This window comes from Schistocerca gregaria, chromosome 2 (genome assembly GCF_023897955.1).
Source record: "Schistocerca gregaria isolate iqSchGreg1 chromosome 2, iqSchGreg1.2, whole genome shotgun sequence".
Lineage (NCBI taxonomy): Eukaryota > Metazoa > Arthropoda > Insecta > Orthoptera > Acrididae > Schistocerca > Schistocerca gregaria.
In genome coordinates, this window is record NC_064921.1 from 507960498 (window position 1) to 507983437 (window position 22940).

General features: G+C 37.3%; 1 protein-coding gene across 1 annotated transcript in view; it reads right to left on the bottom strand.

Annotated features, from left to right (window-relative positions):
• Positions 1–4172: 4172 nt before the first annotated feature.
• The window catches only part of LOC126329072 (uncharacterized), a 535869-nt gene continuing 517101 nt past the window's right edge, over positions 4173–22940 (bottom strand). Inside the window, exons 18-20 of the mRNA XM_049996104.1 lie at positions 20881–21082; positions 6627–6805; positions 4173–6332 (exon numbers count right to left, since the gene is read on the bottom strand). Coding sequence (XP_049852061.1) covers positions 5941–6332; positions 6627–6805; positions 20881–21082 — 773 coding nt within the window. The 3' untranslated portion in view covers positions 4173–5940. The remainder of the gene's footprint in view (positions 6333–6626; positions 6806–20880; positions 21083–22940) is intronic.

A 22940-nucleotide genomic window follows, 5' to 3' on the forward strand; every position in this document is an offset into this window, starting at 1 on the left:
ACATTCTACATCATTCACAAAAATGTTTGATAAATTACCAGCCAGACTATTATCCATTCAAAAACTGTCTTTTTGATAATATATTTGGTCATTAAAGGTAAAAGATTGTAGTCTAAAACAAATTATAAAAATTCAATTAGCTCTGTACATCCTGCAGTATTAATCTTCTTATGGGTTAGCAGGTTACATCTAATAATTTCATGCTTTTCCTTTATTGTAGTGTTACTGTAGAAGTAGTTTTTTTTTACATTGGGAGATATTAGCATCACATTATCTGGTATAGGTATAACCTTGACTGGATATGCAAGCTCACAACTGTTGTTAATCCCAAAATATGTACTGATCTTGGAAACCAATTTAAGTATTTTGTTACTTAGTCTCTAGCTGGGAGATGACATGTTGCTCACAGTCAGTTGAATAAGCATATTGCTTTTGTGTATTTTAACTTGAAATTTATGCTGGAGAAGTTTTTCAGTCATAACTTTAAGCAATTTCTTTTTGTATTTGTTAAGAAGAAACTGGGAGCTGTTTATGTATTTATGCAGGATGGTTTGGAACTTCACAGAGAGAACTTCTCAGTTGGCTCTCAGTGAACTTCTATTGTTACATTTTCTGCAAATAACTGTTCTGTCTCCCTAGATTCTCATCTTCATACACTGTTATGGTACTGCTGTATTCCCCCTATCTGCTCTAATTTAAGAGATGGTTACCTGTACATGCTATTGCAAGTATTCCCACAGAGTTTCTGTACCATCCAAATAGTGTCATGTGAAAATACTTTATCTATGTGTTTCTTAATATTTATTTAATGGAAGCTACAATATAATCAGAAAATTATGTTACAATATTACTCAGAACAAATTAGTGTAGTTGTACTATGATTTACCATTTTTCTTCATTAATCTAAAAATAATTGTATTTGTTGCTCGTTGCCATGATATGGTCTATTAAAAACAACTAAGTGATCTGAACATTCTTGCACATTCTTTAATCCTTGGGTGTAATGGTAGTAATTTAATAAGATACTGGCTGCATGGTGCAAGCACTGAAAACCAATAAAAAATCGTAAAATAAAAAATATATTCCACAGGTATTGGGTGTTGCCTATGTGGTGTGAAATGTCTCACCTGCAATGACGTTATTAGAGACAGAGCACTAGCTCAGACTGGGGAATGATGGGATACATAATTGACTGTATCCTTTCAAAAAAATCATCATGGCATTTGCCTTGAGTGATTTAAGTAGACATCTTGGTTAGTGGTGTTGCTATTTACACAGTTTGCCTGGGGCAATACATTATCTATGCTAGATAAATGGCAATTTTTCCAGCATTACATACAAGACAGAATTCACAGACCAGTTCACAGATCATGTTTTCTCTTGTTTGTTTCTCACTGGTAGAAATATTGTACACAATACTAATAGTTTCTATAGACTGGGGTTTACAATTGTCCCATTCACATATCATGGGATACGGCGACTTGATTAAAAGTGACAGAAAGCCTAACAGGTATGTTGCAGTAGTTGGCTGGATGGTGAAATTTCGTTCTGGGATGATATGGGGGAGATGATGGATTTCAGACAGTGGCAATGTCTGAACAATGTGTAGCTTCATAAAGTCTAATCTTGACATAGAAATTAAATGACTCCAATCTGGAGCTCAAATGTGTAATGAGACAAATAACTTTTACTGATTTTGATTTGAGTTGCAGTACAGGTGTAGAGTGTTTAAGCATGAACAAATAATTGGAAATGAGCATATGGCATTGCTGGCCGAGAGGCCCCATTCGGGGAAGTTCAGCCACAAAGTGCAAGTCTTATTTCATTCGACACCACACTGGGAGACTTGTGCACTGATGATGAGGATGAAATGATGATGAGAACTACACAACACCTAGTCCACGAGCACAGAAAATCTCCAACCCGGCCGGGAAAACAAACCCGGGCACACTTGTATGGGAGGCAAGCTCGTTACCACCCAGCTAAGCAGGCAGACTCAGCATGCACAGTAATTGTAAGATAATCTTGTGTAGGCTAAATTGGCTAAGAAGGTGTTGCCTTCTAGTTGGGCAAGACCAGTCCCTCGGCTACATACAATCTATGATCTGAAAGAAGTGTAGTGAATGTCTTTTTTGCTGAGGGGATCATAATGGTATGAACTCTTTTCAGTGTCTAAATGCTACTGCTTTGGCAAAACTTAAAATGTTGGGATTCTGAACTAATATGAGAAAGACTAGAATTGCGGGTAGTAAGGAAATCCTGAAAGACAATTTCTGGATGTTTCTGGGAATGTGGCAGGGACCACAAACTGATGTCAAAGACATTGTTCAGTAAATGTTTCTATCTGTTATTTTGATTGCATACTGTGTATGGGTTCAACTTTAGTCATGTTTTGTTCTAATATTTGAGTTTTCAGTCAGCTACAGCTTGTTATTAATAACACTTAAGATTTTAATAAAGGCTGTGATTAATTCCATTGCTACCTCATAGTAATTTCCTACATTTTAAGATTTTGCTAATCCAGACTGTGGAGAGTGTTGCCTTTCTCTTAATTTTTTTTATGTATGCAAGGTGTTTCAAAATGTTTGTGAGTAGCATATGGGGTGATAGGTCACATTAGGGGGACAACTTTTGTTAGAGACAAAATGTTTGTTGATACTTTCTGGTAATGATAGGCATCATTTAAGACTGGTTATGCTCCTGAAAGGCAGTAGGGCAGAAGTATTCTGCGGCTTGTGTGTGCCTTTTGTGATGCCTGTCATCCAGTCATCTGCTCCATATGAAATGTGGTAGTCCAAGCCAATTAAAATTCCCGATTTACTTCTAAAATTTCTTTTGTTAAAAGTCACTATCAGTTTACTGGGGTACATAATATGTTGCACAACTGGTTAGTAGGCACTGCTAGTTTGGTGAAATCTCATCATAGAAGGTCCAGCAAACACTAAAGTATTTGTAGCATTGCTGGAAGAGGCATAAAGGAACATTTTGTCTCTAACAAAAGTTGTTCCACATGACATGACCTATCACCCATACATGTTTGTTGCACATACTGTGACACAGGCTTTATGCCTTTACCTACACTACCTTGTGTCCATCATATTGTGGGGCAACAGGCAGCAGGTTAGGATGTATGCTGCAGAGACAATGGTCTGAGACAGTTTCTAGCCCACCCCCAAGATATGAAATATGTGGCACACTGTTCAATGTGACGGGGCTCTTTGAGTACCCAGTGAGTGTGGCATGAGGCATTGTACTGAGCACAAGAGAAATATTAAATGAAGGGAACTCGAGAAGTCAACCATAGCTGAGAAATGCCTGGAAAATGAACAGAAATTACAATTTGAAAAGATGAGAGTCTTGGCTCATGTGTCACCATTTTGAGATTACATTATAGAGGATGAAACCAATGCTAGATTAACCAACAACAATTTTAGCAGAGAACAGGGGTATACAGTAGGGAACTAGGGTATGCTTTGAATATCTAGCAAAAGCAAATATTGATGCTTGACACTTGTAGGGAGGAGGGAGCAGCAATTTCAAATGTGGTGCTGATCCCTCATTGATTTCACAAGCAACTGGAGCTGCTGCAAGCTGCGCAACTTGCCTTCCACACATGCATCACTTTGGTCGTCTTTGATTGATTCCAGATGCTGTAGCCATCCCTATATAAGCAAAACACCCTGGTAGCCATAGAAGTCAGTGGCTTTTTACTCCTGATGATGATGATGACAGAGATAGCGATAAAAATGTGTGTGTTTTTAATTGAGATGAAGCAGCTTGTAAACTGAGTTCATTCTGCTGCATCTTGTTGTGACACACAAATTTCATAAATTACATAAAGCTACAATCCCAACAGATACCTACTTTTTGTGTCATTCCTTCACTTCCTGTTTCAATGATTGCTGTGTAATCACTTCTCTTTGGTTGCAAATGAACTAAAAACTAATGAACTCCATGATCCAGCCCTAACCAACTGCAACATCACAGCATTTGGATGTCATTTGGAGTGATTCATTGCTCTCCAAGCCATTATCAGGTTTCAGATATTGGAACTGCTATCTCCCATTCTAATAGATTCTCCGTTAGCCTTACCAGTCTGAACTCAGGCAGTACAAGTCCTCCCCCCCCCTCCTCACCCCCTCACCCCCACTTCCCCCACTTCTTGAGAGAGTGCCAGGAATCTGATACAGTACCTTGCTTCAACCACTGAACTGTTAGAGGCAGTCAGTAGACAAACATTATTTATGACCATATTTTAATTTTGAATAGGTATGTACCTATTAAGATATGGACAGTGTCTTTCATACTTGATCAAATATTCTCTAGCTTTATGTGATGACAAGTACAAGGCTTCTGTTAATTCTTGACCCTCTTATTGCCAATGGGCTGACTGTTTGTTGCAGTTTGTTGAATACATCATTTATCACCACTGTCTTTATGGTTACTGCACATGAAATATTGGAATATATGTAAACTGATATTTCTTCTTCCTGTTTACTTCATAATGCCTTATAAAAGTAACAAGTGGTAAGACATTTCTACGTTGAAGAAACACATATGTAGCATTTGCCTCAAAAACCACCAAGTTCACAAAATGATCAGAAAAGTCATCTTGTGATGGCAGTTATCTGCAACTATGCATACAATTTTTGTATGACAGAAGCTGTCACAAGCAGTCATGTTTTTGTTGAGTCAGGATTTCAGGTGATGGGGCACAGCAACACTATTGTAAGCACAACTCCCATACAAGACTGTGGGAACCTCTTTTGTGTGAACTTACCAACAGCTTTGGTTTATAAGATTACATTAATATATATTAGAACTTATTTGTTAATTTTTGTTACTGTATTTACCTGTGAAAGGTGTGTTTTGGGAAAATCAACAATGGCAGACTGCTGGCATCTTACATTTCATAGCTGATTTCACTTTTGTTCTGCCCTAATGTTCCTCCTTAAATTTTACTTCATGAGTGGATTCCCTATTTTATTCCATATCTGTGTTGTTTCCTTCAAGCTTTTCCCTCTTTTTCTGGGTGAAAAAAACTGTTTAGAAAACTCTAAGCTTTGCAACTGTACATTGATATCTATCTGTGCTGCTGCTTAATAGGAAAGAGAAATATTTATCTATGTTTTCAATTTGGTGCTTATTTTACTAATGAGTAGAATTGAAATTTAGAAATTTTTGAATAAACAGTTTACTGTTTTATAATTCAGCAAGGTATCTTGTTGCAACAAAGGTTTATATAATTCATAATTATAACTATGAAGCTGTATTTGATTACTGTGATGCATTTGCCTCCATATAACCATCTGTCAGGTATTTTCCATGGTGTATTAAGTGCCTCACGTGCATTTAAAATTTATATCTGTGAATGAGTTCAGCCTCATATACTGGTGTGGACTATTTTCTGCTACAGCTCTCTTAGGTTGAATGTGTTATTTGCTTAAACTTCAGTTCATATTCTCATGCCAAAACAATGATTTTGGTCTTCAATTTTTGATGCAAGAAGTGTGGTAACACATATAATTAATAGTGTAACAAAGATATGGTTCTGTTAACTTGTTGTTGGTCATTATTTGAATTTTCACAGATAACTAATGATAAAAAATAAATGAAACAATATTACTTCAGACTTTAAAAAAAAGAGGTAAATAAAAACTTGAATATTAAAAATTTGTCTATGCTACATATATGTAAAGTAGGCAGTAAAAAATTTTTCCATAGGAAGAAGGTATGCTACATTATTATTTAATTTAAATTACCTCAACTTCCTAAACAGGAAATAAGTTTAACATTTATAATTCAGTGCTTGAAATCAAGATATTAAATATAAATGCTGTGCCTTGCACAGTCTAAGTTCAAAGTTTCACAGGGCTTCTCATGATCCTCAAGAGAAAACCCCCTGAAAAGTCAAATAACTTATGTTTCCTGTATTCATACTCATAATGGTGTCACTTTTGAGGAACAGGAAGCAGAGCAACTGCTGGAAGAACTACAAAACATAATGTTATTTGTTGTTCCAGACTGTAGCTGTTCCGGATATACACTGTCAGTCATGTTGACATATGCTAGCATTTGTCCCTTGCTGCTGTGCACTTGTATTGGACTCAAGTAACTGTTTTGTTCTGTAGGAACTAAAGATAAACATTCTTCTTTGCTTGAATTGTTTGTCAGTATTTTCTGATTGTCTCCCGTTATGTGCCATAATTGTTGTCTTCGAGACAGGCCTGATTGTGCTGTGGACATTAGGTAATTTATAGAGTCTGTTGGTAGAATGTTTAGGTTTCCATATCCAATGTCATTATCACCATCATCACTACCATCACCATAATCTGAAAATAAAGACAGAAAAGGAAATTCTGTGTTACAAGTATAAAGTTTAGTCCCAGAAAAGTAACTTTGGCATGAATTCAATATTAACTTATTTCTACAAAGACAATAATAGTGGTAGGCTAAATACAATATTATAATATATTACAAGGTATCATAGTTGCAAGACACTGAGAACAACTTACATGTGTTAAATATTTGCAAGACTTTGAGCAAGTTCAACATATTGCTGTAACACAGGTATCCATTATTCCTACTTCAACAAAATGTGTGATTTTGATTCAAAAGAAACTTACTTAATTTCTCTTGAGAGTTTGATCTTGAACCAAAGTAGCCAGGATTTTGTACAATACTGGGATTTAAATCCAAATACTCAGCACTGTCTTTTAGCATGCTCTCAAATATGGCTGTTAGTTGCTTGAAACTTGGTCTTTCAGAAGGTTCCTCCTGCCAGCATTGTCTCATCACTTTATACCTACATACCAAAAGTAAAATGTATAACTAATGTCATCTTTTACAAATGTCTTATAAAGATCTGTAATGCTATGAATTATTAAACATTTACCACAATCTTAAATTTCAAAAGTATGTGCAAAGAGATAAAAAGGTGGAATAATTTGAAAGAGTGCAAATAAACATTACAAAAAATGAAGTAGATGAAGATATGTGAAACAACATCTACATTGTGATTAAGCCATTTCCCCACAATATGCATATAATCATTCCCACAAATTACAAGATGTTGAGATTAAAAAATAAAAAAAAGAAACAAAAATAAAAATTAAAAAATTAAAAAAGGGATTGTATCATGGCAACACTGTACAGACTACATCATGATTGGATCACCTTGAGGGTCATCATATGTAGGGAAATCAGTATGATTGTGGTCAATTATCTTGGATATAATGATTCTGATTGTACATTGTATGCATTTGATACAGCATCTGAGTAATACGTAAGAAGATTGGCACAACAAACACATCTGGATAACATTAGGTTGGTCAGATTCAAAACTGATCTAATCAGCACAATATAGGTCGGAAACTGAATATCACTAATAGTGTAATTTCACAGTCTTGTTAAAGATTCCTGGAGAGAACAAACAAACAATGGCAGTCTAAGCAAGTTTGACTACCTGCTACATTACCCTGCCTTAGGTACCTGGTAGAGATGCACAGCACCTGCCCCAGCTATGCATATTTTAGTAGCTTTATCTCCAGTTAGATTGCATATTGTTGTCTTGAAGAAGCTGTTGTGTATGCTTGGTGTCCTAATAGATATGGTCTTGTTACACAAAGGCATGAATGTGGTGTCTTACCTACCCTGGGGATATGGGAAGTGACAATGATAATAAGGGTAACAGTCACGCCGGAGAAGCTTAAGAAAAGATCGGGCCCAGGGCGATGCTTTAACTGCCTGGAGTGACACAGGAAAAGTACATAGACCAGTTGTGACTAACATGGACTGTAATTCTCATCTATGGCAGTGCCATCTAGCAGGTCAACCATGGTGACATCTGGTTTCCCCCTTCAAGTTAGACAAGTTTCGTTCTTTGTATTTTTTCGTTTGACATTTATTTCGTGAGATATTTGGCCCAGTCACAATCAGTGGACCACCCTGTATAATGACACCTAGTGGTGAACTTGCTCTCAGTTACTGCTATGTGACTATGCTTTACAAGTGAATTTTGACCACCATTACTGCCTACAGGGTCTGATTTAGACTTGCAATAAATAGTGTTCCAACTAATGAATGCATGATTTCCACAACAGCCTCACTTGAGTGAAACTTGGCTTACTATTATAATGTCAGTATGCATGTATAATGAAGTACTAATGTTTGGACTTAAATAAAACTCACTCAGGAATGATTGCTTACGTTAGTTCCTATCAATAACTATTATTACTTGGTTTCATAAACTAGCAGACATATTTCATTTGTTGTTACAGAACTTTATTTGTGTTCAATAAATGTTGTTGTCCCAAAGTGAGAGTTATAACAGTCTGCATGTGTTTTGGTTTGGTGACTGCTGGAAGTCTATTGACTTTAAATAATTATTCAAAACTGAAACTCTGAAATTATTCGTTAAAAATATCAAAAAATTTAAAGATTCTGCCCTGTTTTAAAATGAGGAAATAAAATGAAAGGATATAGCTGAATAATTGTATCCAGTTGCCTAAATACTAAAAAAATGTATTTTTTCAACAGCAGTGTGCACATTACATAGATTCATTACAAAAAAGTCAACGATACTCATGATAGAATGATGAAAGATTATAATACAACATGTATGTGTTGATTAAAAATGAATCACCAGTTCAAATTGGATTGGGATGATGATGTAAATTGTCTTTGGCCTTTTCAAAAGATCCACTCAGGCAATTACCTCAAGTGACTGAAGAAAGCTGTGAAAACTCTATATTTAAAGAATCAAATGAGGATTTGTAGCTCCACTGCTCCTGAATGTGTGGCTGTTGAATGTAAGATGTCTAGAAGAAATTAACTAACTTACTTTTCTTGGATGTACTGACTCTACAGTGTTCACCTTTAACATGATAGTACAATAAGTGACACAAAACCTGTTAAGTACAAATTCCATGCAATAAACTTTTATGTATGCATCAACTTCTGGTATTCCTTCATGTCTGACAAGGGAATGGTCCAATAAGACATGCTGAAACTTACTCTTAAATTTTACACAGGAAGAAGACAATGAAAGAAATGCACTGTCAAAACTTTAGCTGCTAAGAGGCACTGCAAGCATTAAAAAAAAAATAATAATAAATAAATAAATAAATATATATATATGCTAAATTCATAGTGCATTAGGCAGGGGTTGAAATGTACACTGGCACTGGAGTAACTGTCCATGTGTAACTAAACATACACACAGCCAAGGTCAGTGGCACATTTATAAACAGGAAACATGACACAACCCGATCGTAATTTGTAAAGGGTGTTTCAAGTTACTATTCGTTGATAGTTTCTCTGACACTCAGTTACTATTCTCTCGAATTAGCCACTCAAGCAACATCTATTACAAATTGTCAGTTGCTTTTTGCAGTATTGGTAAGTATTGACAATATAGATGAAGCTGAATTAATATTTATTGTGATTTTGTAAGGCATGCCTGCTAATAGTACTTTTTTTTCTTCCAGTTTCACAGTAATGTGGAATCCATTTAACATTCTCAATTTATCAATGATGAAATATGAAGCATGTAGTTTGCAGCCAAAATCATCTACTTCTCCTGAGGACATTTGTTAGTTGATTATCTTGACATTCATTCGAATGCTATAGACATTTCATTTGAAATTGTGGGTACGTTAGAAGAAATAGGAAAAAGCTGTGACATTTCCATGAACTGTGGTTTGGATAATCTCACAAATGTACTGCAACAGCTTTCAGTGGTAAAGAAAAGGCAGTGAAATATTGATTAAATGAAGGAGGCAAGAAATGCTTGAAGATACACAGTGTGCAAGGGCATTTTCGTTTTGTAAAATCAGAGCATGAACTGTACAAATGGAAGAATGAATTACATGAAGCAAAAAATATGCACCAAGAGGAAACCTGAAACCATTTGAATGAAAAACTGTTTGAAAGATTTAGAACTGCTTGTGAGAGGCTATGCACTGTTGCCGACAGAGATCTATGAGATTGGGCCCTCCAAATTGCATCTGACATGAACATTGCTAATTTTGAGGCTTCATCAACCTGGCTACACAGGTTCAAGAAATTGTGCAGAATAGGAAGTCACTAAATTACCAAGTTTACATCATGTAAACATGTAGAGCACTTGCCAGTGATAGAAAATGGTATAGAGAAATTCACTGCTGACATAAAGACAAGACTTGCTGTTATACCCGCAACTGATGTTTATAATGCTGATCAGAAAGGGTTTGTGAAAGAACTGCATGCTCACCGCACTTTATCATTTCGGGGTGAAAGAAAGATGGAGTCATTTGCCCAATCAATGAATTTAATGACACATTCATATACAATAATGCCAATGATAAGTATGAATGGTTTACTGTTTCTGCAGCTGTATATCTGTCTTCAAGAATCACAAGGCAAATTACAACCATAAATAAAAAAAAAATAATTGTTTAGTTGCAAAACTCTTGTTATTGATGCATCAAAATCTGGAAAAATGAGAAAGAATAATTTTCAACATCTAGTTCAAAATGTATTCCTACCAGCTACAGAAACTAATGCATTGCTTTTGTTGGATTCATGGTCTGGACATAACGATGCCTCTGTTTTTGTGGAGGACGACGAAAAATCTGTAGATGTAATATGGATTCCACTTGGAGCTGCCAGTGTGATTCAGCCTCTCGCTAAAGAATTTTTTGACAGTGGAAAGCATTTTTCAGGAATTTATCAGACAACATAATTACCAGTACCTCTCTCTCATTTCAGATTTGTTAGTGGAATAGATTCTTAAGCTCCAGTCATTTGTGGATTACCAGTTTTCTTCACCACTCTTTATGAATTTGATCAAGTACGCCTGGTATGCAGTGCAATAAGCAGAACAACTGCTGGGGCTTTTTCTGACCCCATCCCAGTTCTGTATAAATAAAATTTCTGTGAAGTGCCTGACTGCATCAATTTTTCCTTTGTCCGGTGTGCCTGGTGCAAGAAAAATGTTAGTTTTTGTCATTCAGCAGACACTTAACATTTTTGTGATGACTACAGAAATTGAACAAAGACCTGTTTGACAGATAGTCAAATGTACAATGTTCAGACATTATTATAAGAAATCGCTGACAGGAATTGTTATAAAATCTAGTACTGCATGACACATTTTATTTCAACAAACTACAAGTCCTCATTGACGGAAGTTGTCTGTGACATGAAACACTGCCATGATTTTATTTTTTCTGCTTTCCACTTTTATCAGAATTACTTGTACATGTGCAAGAATTGAACTGTTGATATGTAGTTATTTAAATAATGTTTGTGTAGTTTAAGCCAGGTTTCACCTGACGAACAAGCTAACATGTATGACCAAAAGAAAATTCTTTCTGGTATACCCGGGAGGCCTCTTGCAGGTCTTTCAACTAGACACAACTGCAGCTATTTACATGTCCCTAACCTTTCCCAGTTACCTAACTGGAGAATGGAGACCTGCTGTTTAATGTGGAACCATGTGTGTTTCATAGCCACTCCAACATCTGTGAGAAGTGAATGCTCAGTTAAAAATCACAGTGAAAAAGTTTTGGTCTGAAAAGGTGCTTTTTTTAAAATGTCCATTTTCGCTAAGAAAAAGAACATGTCCATTACATCTTACTACACACATAGTGGAAATGCTATCTGTGTAACCTCTTGAGATGATGCTCGAGATTGTTAATTTGTGTTCTGTTTATAAATTTTCCCTCAATGGTAATGAGAAGCCAGAGAAAAATGGCAGCTGACATGCAAGGAAAATTTTGGACCAGTGCTAAGGAGAGATGGAGATACAATTCCATGCAAAGTGTATAGTCTCAGTTGTGCGACTGGATTCATGATTTCCTGTCAGGAAGGTCGCAGTTCGTAGTAATAGACGGCAACTCATTGAGTAAAACTGAAGTGATATCAGGTGTTCCCCAGGGAAGCGTCCTGGGACCTCTACTGTTCCTGATCTATATAAATGACCTGGGTGACAATCTGAGCAGTTCTCTTAGACTGTTCGCAGATGATGCTGTAATTTACCGTCTACTAAGGTCATCTTAAGACTAGTATCAGTTGCAAAGCGATTTAGAAAAGATTGCTGTATAGTGTGTCAGGTGGCAATTGACGCTAAATAACGAAAAGTGTGAGATGATCCACATGAGTTCCAAAAGAAATCCGTTGGAATTCGATTACTCGATAAATAGTACAATTCTCAAGGCTGTCAATTCAACAAAGTACCTGGGTGTTAAAATTATGAACAACTTCAGTTGGAAGGACCACATAGATAATATTGTCGGGAAGGCGAGCCAAAGGTTGCGTTTCATTGGCAGGACACTTAGAAGATGCAACAAGTCCACTAAAGAGACAGCTTACACTACACTCGTTCGTCCTCTGTTAGAATATTGCTGCGCGGTGTGGGATCCTTACCAGGTGGGATTGACGGAGGACATTGAAAGGGTGCAAAAAAGGGCAGCTCGTTTTGTATTATCACGTTATAGGGGAGAGAGTGTGGCAGATATGATACACGAGTTGGGATGGAAGTCATTACAGCATAGACTTTTTCGTCGTGGCGAGACCTTTTTACGAAATTTCAGTCACCAACTTTCTCTTCCGAATGCGAAAATATTTTGTTGAGCCCAACCTACATAGGTAGGAATGATCATCAAAATAAAATAAGAGAAATCAGAGCTCGAACAGAAAGGTTTAGGTGTTCGTTTTTCCCGCTCGCTGTTCGGGAGTGGAATAGTAGAGAGATAGTATGATTGTGGTTCGATGAACCCTCTGCCAAGCACTTAAATGTGAATTGCAGAGTAGTCATGTAGATGTAGATGTATGATCTCCACACATGTCGTGCTTCCATACAAACTGAGATGCTTGAATTCTTCCTTCCCTGTGCCATTTCATCTACTTCATCAAGAACAGTGCACTCACCATACAAAATAATCCTCACTGAATAGCAAACATTCACATTGTGGCTCTACCAAGCTAGAGTTGTATCCTGCCTACCATTTAGCTCCAAAAACCAAAAACTAATAACACAGCATTCATAGGGAATGTTTGCTACCTCATGTTCTGTCCTATTCCCTCTTGTGCAAATGATTCTGCCCATGTACAAGTGAATGGCAATGAATTTTCCACAAATGCTCATGCACACATGTTTGCTTCCATTCACTCCATTGTAAACCAGGCTTTAGGTGCTTAAATTTGGTGTCTTTGAACTCCAGATAATTCTGCTATACAGCGCTGCATGAGTGATTCACTGAGTCATGCACTAGGTAGACAGGGCTGTACAAACTGCTGTTATAAGCTGTTTTCCGCATGGCAAAAAGTGTAGCTCCAACATTTTTTTACAAAATACTTGCAGTGCCTCTTAGCAGCTAAAATTTTGGCAGTGCATTTCTTTCGTTGTCTTCTTCCTGTGTAAAAAAATTTCAGGGTAGGTCTCGACATGTCTTATGGGACCATTCCCTCGTGAGTAAAATCATGCCAGATAAAGTTGTCTGAAAAACTTAAGTCCAGAAACTTCACATAAAATTTAGAAGTGATTTTTGTACTGAATTTTTGAAAAATTATGCATGTTTTTTGATATGTTGCATACTTTTGTATGTTGTGTATGGCAAAAACATATTTTGTGCTATATATTCAGATGTAATCAACAATTGTCCTATGTACAACTTTAGTGTTAGTCTCCTCATTCAAAGAATTGTTCATCCCAAATTTCAGTGTATATCAGTATGAATAAATGTACTTTTTTGCTAATTTTGGAGGTAATGAGTTGTGCATAACATATTTCACAGTAAATTGACATTTGACATTTTGTTACTGTAGCACATATTATCACTAGCTTATCGTGTTGCATTTAGTTTTCCCTTTTAACAGTAGTGTGTATTGTCTTCATTTACCAGATATTAATACTGATTTAGTTTACTAGTGACTACAACCTCAAAAAAACCTGAGTTAGCTGACATTCATAAGCAAATGGAAATCACTCTGATTAGTGATTGCTGCTGCTGCTGTGAATAGGTATGTTAGAAGTTATCTCAAGAGACATGTACCAGAGATAATAAATGTATCTCACATGCCATCCTCACCTGTGGAACCTGTCTCATCTACAGGAAGTTTGGGGTCTATCACTACAGGTACACTGGACTGTGGATGGTGTGTATGTAGTAGGGCTAGGTACTCTGTAAAGAGGACACAGAGACTGGTGAGAAATCAAGGTGTTATACTTATCTCCTAAACCAACGAGTTTGAAGTGCTCTCTTCTACCAAAACTGAAACTGAACCATTAACTCTCACTTCACTTGTTAGAAAACCTGCTATGTTCTGTGTCAAGAGGGTCAAGAGGGGTCAAACACAAGAGGATTAAGTGTCATCAGTTCAAATAAACAGTAAATAATGGCACTTAATGTGTACACCTGGGGGTCTCATTCAATATGCTGAAGAGGCACACGTTGAGAGAACAATATGGTACAACTGCAGAGTGTGGAGCACTTTTGAACAAACTATGCCTGCCATCTGGGCTTGGAGGTCATACTTGGATAAATCCACTGAGTGGCAAAGAAGGTTGAAAAGATGGGTATAGCTCATGAAGTTTCAACCAAGTTCACAGAATGTATCATGGTCCAACAGTTCTGAGTTGAGTGAAAGGACTGAAGGAGAGACTTTGAGGGTTTTGTTGCCAAGACTGCAAATTGCTGGATTTGTACCATAGATTTGAGAACTATAGGATCCCCTAAATGGGTCTCGTATAAGAGGCTTCTATCCGGGTAACTGACTGTCTGTGATGGACATGAAAGGATTTTTTTTCTTTTTTTAACTAGGCAACTCTCCTTCCAATCCAGATAAAGACAGTTGTAGGACATCTGGAAGTGTCAGTATAAGATCCAATGAAACACCCCCTGATTATCTGGTGAAGCATTTGCAACAAAGTGCCTGAGTTTGGAGCCTCCCTAAAATTCAGTTGAGCTCACATAATACCAGGTACAGAAAGCTGGTTGAAACCTAAAATTGATAACAGTAAGATTTTTGAGGAAAATTTAAGCACATATCAAAAGAAGAGGCTAATTGTAAATGGAGGTGGCGCATTTATCATAGAAGACAAGAACCTAAAATCCCTTGAGATGGAAATTGAAACTGTGTGCAAGACTGTCTGAGCAAGACTCTGCATAAACATATAATTGGAACCTTCTATTGATTGGCAGTAAGTTTCCCAACCATATTGTCATCTTTGGAGGAAACATTAATCATCAAAAAATCAACTGGAAAATTACAGTTTTGTAAGTAGTGAGTATTACAAGACATCCTGCAAAAGATTACTAACTATCTTTTATGGAACTATTTGGAACAGATTGACAGATTGATTTTAATAACAACAAACACACCTGGCCTCTTTGAAGATGTCAACATAGAAACTGGTGTCAATGATCATGAGGCTGTTATGGTACCCATTATTACCAAAGTACAAGGGGCATCTAAAACCAGCAGTAGGATTTATATGTTCAACAAAATAGATAAAGAGTAAACTGTTCCCAGGAACCATGCTTTAGTGATTCATACAGTTTGATTTGTCATCTCATTTGTGGTCCATCAGTGTCAATGAAATTCAAAAAAATTTTTCCTTGTCAGGAAAATGAAGCCTGAAATTTATGTTAGAATTGGCATAAAGAGTAGAAAGTTCATGTAAGAAGTCAATTACAGTCAGTTACCAGCTTACACATTCTGAAGCATGTTCAACAATATGATCCATTTCTTTATTGTAACTGTATCAGTAGTTGTTCAGTCTTTATTGTAGATGGTTAACTGATGTTTATGATTATCTGTATTCAATTTTCCTCATAAAATGGCTAGTAATAAAAGAAAACTGAGTGATGTAGAACTTGAACGGCTAGCTAACATGAATGAACCGGAATATGGTGAGTTCATGGATGAATTCTCAGGTGGTGGAAGTCTCTACAAACCATCTTCATGTGAACATTTAAGTGGGGATTCAGATGCAGACAACAGTGAACACAATGAAGAAGATGAGCAGGTTGGTCCAACAGCAAGCACAATGAATAACAGTGATGAGTGGAGTGACTTCCTCAAGAGCCATCAGTATTTGTATTCAACATGAATGTGGGATTGAAATCAGACTTTTAAAATTCTGGTGTCAATGAACTTGTTGCTCTTTTTCTGAAGCATTCCTAATGCCATTGTGTGAATAAGCAAATGTAAATGTGAACCAGGAAGCAGAAAAATGCAGGAGGAGAAGATCAACAAGCCTTTCAAGATGGAGGGATACAGATTTTGTGGAAATGAAAGTATTTCTGGGGCTGTTGCTGTCAATGGGACCTTGATGTTTTCCATCAATAGAACATTATTGGAGTATAAGTCTGGAGACATGTTATGAGTAGAAACAGATTTCAGTTGTTACTGAGATATCTACATTTCTCATACAGCTCATTGCAATCCAGTGACCATCTCTACAAAATTAAACCAGTTTTTGACCATTTCAGTAGCATCACAAGTAATAATTACATTCCAGATAAGAGTCTTTGCAGTGGAAAATCTATTCTTTTGTGGCACAACCATATGTTTTTCAGACAGGAGATATCAAAAACAACAAAGACAACTCTAGTGTAAAATTATCTGTGAATGTAATAATGTGGTTCTCAAAATAAAAATCTACTGTGGCAAGTCACAGGAGCAGGCTAAGTTGGGTCATACATCTGAAGTTGTTTTACATGTGAGGGAGGCTTTCTTGAACAAAGGATATCATGCTTCATATGGTCAATTTTCATAATTCTATATCACTTATAAAACTGTTGTTGACTTATAAAACCTATGTGTCTGAACATTATATAACAACAGAAAGAGAATCCTGAATTTATTAGTCTCTGTCAAAGTAAAGAAGGGTCAGATGGTGTTGAAAAGAGAGGACAATGCCATCGTTTGCAAATGGAAGAGCAAAAGGGCAGTTCTGATCATTTCTAATATGCACTGTGCTGAAATGGTGTCAGTTCACAATCGAAATAGCAAAGCTGCCTTGAAACCAGATGCAGTCAGAGTCTGCAACAGCAGCATGGCAGGTGTTGATCAGTAAGATGAAATGGTGCCACATTATTTAGGATTTTAAAAAACTATTAAACTGCTGAAAAAGTTTGCCCTACATGTAATGGAAATTTATCTGCACAATGCCTACTGGTCTTATAATCAAACAGCAAGAAGGAGTCTTAAGTCTCTAGCTTTTAGAGAAAAATGTATTTAGGCATTGATTGGGGATAAGATGAAAAACATTTAGTAGAAAATCAAGAAAGATGGCAGCTTTAATTATTTAGAAGGCAATACCTGCAACTGAGAAAAAAGTGTGAGCAACAAAGCTGTGCAGAGTATGCACACAACAAAAGAAACACTGTGAATCATGGTACTTTTGTCTTATGTGTGAAGAAAAGCTGATTCTTTGCATGGAAGAATGCTTCAAGACATATCATAAAAAAAACTTTATTTTCATTACCATTGGTAGCACTACATACACATTTTAAGTCTAAAGATAAAATATTTGTATGACCTTTTGTATACACTTTTCTGCTAGGTTATTCCAAGTCTGCAAATAAAAATTAAGTTCCACCAAGCCCAGATGATTTACTATTCCTATCCTTGGTGCCAAAGACCTGTAAATCACATGTATTTGCTACAAATGTTTTGGTATCTGACTTTTTGGAGAAACACATTTCCTATGAATTAACTTGTAGTGGACGCCAGTGGCCAGGTCATCAGGTATGAGATAATTCATAGTTGGCAGTCAACAAGTTAATTGTAACCTCAGACTTTTCATGAATGTTGCAGTTATCTGTAATGAAGTACTGGACCAAAAAATCTTCACAAATATTCAGTCAGAACTTGGTAAGATTTCAATGTGATGAAAAGTTTGGGAATATACACTACTGGAAATTGAAATAAGAACACCATGAATTCATTGTCCCAGGAAGGGGAAACTTTATTGACACATTCCTGGGGTCAGATACATCACATAATCACACTGACAGAACCACAGGAACATAGACACAGGCAACAGAGCATGTACAATGTCGGCACTAGTACAGTGTATATCCACCTTACACAGCAATGCAGGCTGCTATTCTCCCATGAAGACGATCGTAGAGATGCTGGATGTAGTCCTGTGGAACGGCTTGCCATGCCATTTCTACCTGGCGCCTTAGTTGGACCAGCGTTCTTGCTGGACGTGCAGACCATGTGAGACGACGCTTCATCCAGTCCCAAACATGCTCAATGGGGGACAGATCCGGAGATCTTGCTGGCCAGGGTAGTTGACTTACACCTTCTAGAGCACGTTGGGTGGCACGGGATACATGCGGACGTGCATTGTCCTGTTGGAACAGCAAGTTCCCTTGCCGGTCTAGGAATGGTAGAACGATGGGTTCGATGATGGTTTGGATGTACTGTGCACTATTCAGTGTCCTCTCGACGATCACCAGAGGTGTACAGCCAGTGTAGGAGATCGCTCCCCACACCATGATGCCGGGTGTTGGCCCTGTGTGCCTCGGTCGTATGCAGTCCTGATTGTGGCGCTCACCTGCACGGCGCCAAACACGCATACGACCATCATTGGCACCAAGGCAAAAGCGACTCTCATCGCTGAAGACGACACGTCTCCATTCGTCCCTCCATTCACGCCTGTCGCGACACCACTGGAGGTGGGCTGCACGATGTTGGGGCGTGAGCGGAAGACGGCCTAACGGTGTGCGGGACCGTAGGCCAGCTTCATGGAGACGGTTGCGAATGGTCCTCGCCGATACCCCAGGAGCAACAGTGTCCCTAATTTGCTGGGAAGTGGCGGTGCGGTCCCCTACGGCACTGCGTAGGATCCTACGGTCTTGGCGTGCATCCGTGTGTCGCTGCGGTCTGGTCCCAGGTCGACGGGCACGAGCACCTTCCGCCGACCACTGGCGACAACATCGATGTAGTGTGGAGACCTCACGCCCCACGTGTTGAGCAATTCGGCAGTATGTCCACCCGGCCTCCCGCATGCCCACTATACGCCCTCGCTCAAAGTCCATCAACTGCACATCCGGTTCACGTCCACACTGTCGCGGCATGCTACCAGTGTTAAAGACTGCGATGGAGCTCCGTATGCCATGGCAAATTGGCTGACACTGATGGCGGCGGTGCACAAATGCTGTGCAGCTAGCGCCATTCGATGGCCAACACCGCGGTTCCTGGTGTGTCCGCTGTGCCGTGCGTGTGATCATTGCTTGTACAGCCCTCTCGCAGTGTCCGGAGCAAGTATGGTGGGTCTGACACACCGGTGTCAATGTGTTCTTTTTTCCATTTCCAGGAGTGTACTTCAGATGTTCAGAAATGTGAAATTGAGCATTTTCCCAAAAACAAAAACAAAATAAAATAAAATAAAAAATAGTGTCCCATGTCTGCAGTATTAATGAGCTATAGTTGGAATCAGTGAAATAATGCAAAAACCTGTGTGTAATAATTTGCAGGGATATGAAATGGAATGATCACATAGGCTCAGTCATAGGTAAAGCAGATGACAGATTTCAGCTCATTGGTGTAAGGGGTGATCAAAACGTTTCCATTCAAATACTATACAGCCAAGAATGAGTATGCCAATAATGCAAAATCACCATGAGCATTGAGACAATCATCTGACTGATTCACTAGGTTGAAGATACCTGTTTGGTAAAACACTGTGTCCTCCAGTGCAAAGAAGTCCACATCTGCCTACTGCACATCCTCATCTGACAGGAATCATTGATACTTCATAGCCTTTTTTAAGGGACTGGAGGCTGATAAGCACATGGGGATCAAGACTGTCGCCAGGACTTCAGTGTCTCCCATTTGAGTTCATGTAACATTTGTGATATGGGACATGTGTTATGATGAAGCAGCAGCACCCCTTGGTGCACCATTCCACAGTAGTGGTTTTCAACAGACATGCTACTCCATATATATTCCTCTTGGATGTCTACCAGTGTTTGTCATTCAGTGTCCAAGAAAAGAATATCAGTATGTCGTCCCTGTTTGGATGCATTAGGTAATAATGTCACAATAGTTCATGTTCGTGCATTTACAGTATGCAGATACAAATGCCACACTAATGCCTTGCCTACTGTCAGTGCTTATATACCCACATCAGAGTTGTGCTATGTTGCATATACACTACAGAAACACCCTCAAATGGAAACCTTTTGATTGTGCCTTATAAAACACTGAGCAAATGCAATCAGTCTACAGTGGAGATTACTTACAAATCACCCACGTTGCCTATCCTACAATATTGCTCAAGTGTTACAAATCACCGTGTGACTTATCCTACAATATTGCTCAAGTGTGTGGGACCAGTACAAAAAAGGATTAACAGAGGATATTGAATATTAACAGAGGAGGATGGCATGAATGGTCACAGGTTTGTTTGACATAGATGAGAGTGTCACAGAGAGGCTGTGAAATCTGAAGTGGAAGACACTTGAAGATAGACACTAACTGTCCCAAAAAAGTATATTTAAAAATGTTCAAGAACCAGCTTTAAACCATGAATCTTGGAATGAACAATATATTGCTCCCATAGAGAATGTGAGAAAAAGATTAGATCAATTACAGCATGCTGAGAGACATCTGGACAACCCTTCTTCTTGTGCTCCATACATGAATGAAATGGGAAAAAGCCATCATAAATGACATGGTGGGAAGCATCCTCTCCCATAAACATCACTGTGGTTTGCAGAATATGGATATAGATGTAGCTGTATAACACGTTCCACACCATAATGGTTTTCCATGCTATTGATCAATGGAACACATAACTGACTCATTGAAAACACAAACAAAAATGATAAATAATTTTACAATAAAGTCTATGCTTAAGGAAACCAGTTTACGTACAGTGCTGTTGAACAATTTTCAGGACACTCCATACGGTAGCCAGCTTGCAGAAGGTGGAACAGATTGTGAACAGCTACACCAGGGTAAGGTGAGGCACCAAGAGTGACCAGCTCCCAAAGCACAACACCAAAACTCCATACATCAGATTTGCTGGTGTACACATGATCCATGAGTGATTCTAAGGCCATCCACTTTACAGGCACTGTAAAGTAAGAGAATGCTCCAGCAAGGATATTCAGTAACAAAAGTTTACAATCACATATTTGCTGCAACTTTATCCCAGATATGATACACTAGGAAATAAAACAAAAACATTTTCCTGTTATCATTTGAATCTATTTGATTGAAAGTGTAAGAAGCATGATTCATGGCCTTCAAATGCACTGAGTGATGTGTATATTATTTATTTTCAGTATAAGAAAAAGCAAAGTTACAGTTTAATGACCTGCAAATATCAGTACCATTAGATGGGGAGCAGTAGTAGAGTTTATAAGGATACAGGTGAGCTATGGGTTCAGAGCTGGAACTGCTCAAAAGTTGACTGAAGTTATTTGAGTTAACAATAAGAAACCATAAGTAGTTGGATCAGATTAAAATTTGACTGAGCTCCTTGTGAATATGGACCTAATATCAATGTGTCTATATCCATGAAATACTCTGATGATACTTGGCACAAACAGTTATTCTATTAGTTTACATGAGTATTATCTTCAATGGTTGCACTGAAAAACTATACAAAGGTTTTCCTTTACATGCGCTGTTCTTAAAGGTAAAAGATAAAATCAGTCAATCAAAGTAACTTTATAAGCTGCTTAGATATGCCCTAATCATCTGTTTACTTTGATAGTGACATGTTAACTTTCCTGACATTAAATATGAACTTCATTTCCTGAAATACAGAATAAAATGTAAGTGTAATACAGTACTGAAACCATTCTTTAACAACATTAAAACTGGAAAGAGAACAAGCACATGTTTGTGTCACGTATATTATCCAAACAATCCTTCTGTAAGTGTACCTTTGATGTGACCAGAGAAAAAGAAAAAGACTTTTATTATTAACATTTGTGGACAGTAATCACGTCATTAACCATTGGCCATATTGCTAAGGAATAGACTTCATTATTTGTGCCAAAAAATACAACACATAATATGTACTGTACATGGTAATACAACATATTACAACAACAAAGCATTGCTTCTATTCAATGCAAGAATTTTGAAAATGAAAAATTTTAAAAATCATTAATTAAGTACTGACAATAAAATGTAACCTGAGTTGCCAAACATGAAACATCTGCTTCCTTGGAAAATACGGTGATTGAGTGTAGAATATTTGTAAGCAAAATAGTAATCTATAATTCTACAGTACACAAGTATGTTTCAGTTACACTTCTCAAAATTTTTAAAATACTTTTTATGTAAGTACACCTTTTATTACTAGTAAATTTTGTTGTCAGTGCATTTTCAGTGGTTAATTTCATGTTTCATGTATTTTTAAATTTTATTATCCTTCTACCGCATTTCCAGTGGTCATTTTCATTATTTCCGTATATAAGTAAATATTTGTGTAATTTATTGAGTAGCAATCCATTACCTACAAATTTCTTAGTTGCTCATATTCATTTGTCTGTATACTCTTTGTGTTACTACATTCATCAGTGAGCATTTTTTCTGTTTCCATACTCACTTTGTGATTTTTTTTAGAGAGAATAGTGTTCTGAAACTGCGTGTTTCTTATTGAAAAATGACTTGTCCTATATTGTCAATACTTTTGGTGCAACATGTTATCCAGAGGGTAAATAAAACAATACTAATATAAGTACAAAACATTTTAAAAGATAATTACACTGTCATGGTAATTATATTGTCATGCATATCAAAACCTTGTCATTGTTGTTTACAAGGTTGTCTAAAAGTCTGTTGTGTAAACTTATTTTTAACAGATTTTAGCAGTATGAATCAATGAGACCAGACTGATAATTTGTTGCAGATTATGAGTGGGTTTGCTTTGCAAGAATTTTCTGTTCTCTGTAAATTCAAACTAACCTTTGAAATTG